At 42.9% G+C, this 2131-nt stretch overlaps 1 gene segment (V, D, J or C); it reads left to right on the forward strand.

The window, feature by feature from the left end:
• The first annotated feature begins 987 nt into the window (after positions 1-987).
• On the forward strand, positions 988-1476 carry LOC134477445 (Ig heavy chain V region PJ14-like). The segment is given in 2 exon segments: positions 988-1033; positions 1118-1476. Coding segments are annotated over 2 exon segments (405 nt in total).
• The last annotated feature ends 655 nt before the right edge of the window (positions 1477-2131 follow it).

Consider the following 2131-nt stretch of genomic DNA (forward strand, 5'->3'; position numbering starts at 1 on the left):
TAAGAGCATTGATTCAAGCTTACTTAAATGTCTGCTACTTAGGTATTACTTAGATGTCTTACTTAGATATTGGCAAGCAGTCAAATAAAAAATGTACTAACCAACTGGGCTTAGCCATGTTTTTCAGAAAAAGTTTATAGTAAGTGTGATGGAGAAAAATATACAAAGAAGGATTTAAGTACAAGACAAAGACTTTTAAGATAAGAGGATTTTCTATGATTAAAAATGTGCACGCTTCAGGTCTAGAAATTTGTTTCATTATAAAAATGTGAGCTTTCAGGGTCATGGATGCAGGAGGAAGGGCAGAATATCTGCATGCCCTGAGGAGTTCCAGAATTTCCAGATAGCAGTAGAGACTACTGATTTTACAAACTCAAGAATTGGCTAAGGTGGTGATTCATGGACTCCCTTAGACTTCCACAGATCAGGATACCATGCAGATCTACAAAACAAGGCCCTGATATTGTCCTTGAAGATCACATACAAGAATGAAACAGTAATTTTTCAAAAGGCAGTCGTGCAGAGAAGCACAGTGTTTCACCAAGAAGAAAATTTATTTTTTGAATCACTTTTCTCCATCTCCAATAAGAACCCTACAGACACACAGTGCTCTGCCCTTGTACAAACCCCCAATGGAAAGGGCAACATTAGTGAATTCAGTTAGCAGGTCAGAAAATGTCCAGGACATAAATATTCTAATGATAAAGATCCTCACATAAACTGCTCACAATCAGCAAATTCTTCCCAGTGTTTAATTTCACTTTGTGTGTAAATGTGAAGGCTACAGAAGACGTGCTGTTGGATTTCAATGTCAGGAGTCATCTCGGACCATCCTGTGAAAATCTCTCTCCCCGGGAAGCACTAAAAGACCCTGCCCTGGGTGCCACTCACAGGGCCTCCCTCATGCAAAGCAGCAGCAGGCTAAGTATGAAAAGCCAGTTCTGGCTGAGAAGCCCCAGTCTCCTCCCACAGGAGCCTTCACTGATCATGGAGTTCTTGGTTCTGCTCTTATGCCTGGTGGTGACTCCCTGCAGTGAGCATCTCTCACGTTCAGGAGAGGGACCTTGGCACAGGGAGCTGGGTGGGCTTGACTGAAAGTTATGCTCCTTGTCCTCAGGTGCCCTGTCCCAGGAGCAGCTGCAGGAGTCAGGACCTGGCCTGTTGAAGCCTTCAGAGACCCTGTCCCTCACCTGCACAGTCTCTGGATTCTCTGTAACCAGCTATGATGTCAGTTGGGTCCCTCAACCTCCCGCGAAGGTGCTGGAGTGGATTGGTGCTCTATGGGCAAATGGAGGCACAAGTTATAACTCAGCCCTTCAATCTCGAGTGGGAATCAGTAGGAACACTTCCAAGAGCCAACTCTCACTCACACCGCGTAGCCTGATCCCCAAGGACACGGCCATGAATTACTGTGCAGGAGACTCAGTGAGGGGACATCAGTGGGAGCTGACAAATTCCTCCCTTCGTGAGCACTAAGGACAGCAGGTGTCGCACAAGACACACTGAGCTCTTTTGAGGCTCCTGACCAGTTGCAAGTTCCTGGGGCTGCTTTGATGTTAGAGTCTGTGGTTTTCCCTTCCTTTCCTGGCTTTGCTAAAGACACTCTACAGTGATAGCTTCTAAATTTTTTAATTTTATTTCTTTTTGTTAGTACATATATGCAGTGCAGGCAGTTTACAATCATTTTGTGAAGTGTGTACAAGTGTGTAACACAGCTTGATTCTCTTCTAAATCCCCTTCCTCTTCTTTTCTGCCTCTCTCCCCTCTGAATCTCCTTTTCCCCATTTTATTGATGTGATGATATTGGTGTTGTCTAACATGTGTGATGCATAAGGCTTACACTCATTTAGGTTATTAGACTGAAGGGAAGTTATATTTGTGTTCTACATCAGTCCTTTCTCTTCTCGTTTTCTCATATAGGTTGTGTCAGACTTCTCCCCATTTGCAAAAGATATGCTCATGTGTCTTCTTCTAGCCTTTCTTTTCCATGCTCTGTTTGCACTTTTTCTTACTCAAATAAAAAGTCCTATATTGTATTTAAGGTTCTGAGTCTGATTTAGTTCTCTCAACATTGTATTTTCAAGTTGCACACATTTTCCTATGAATATCTTAAATTTGTCCTCCTTTGTAA

This window comes from Cavia porcellus, unplaced genomic scaffold (assembly GCF_034190915.1).
Source record: "Cavia porcellus strain 051 isolate PalLab524CR breed Dunkin Hartley unplaced genomic scaffold, mCavPor4.1 scaffold_8, whole genome shotgun sequence".
Lineage (NCBI taxonomy): Eukaryota > Metazoa > Chordata > Mammalia > Rodentia > Caviidae > Cavia > Cavia porcellus.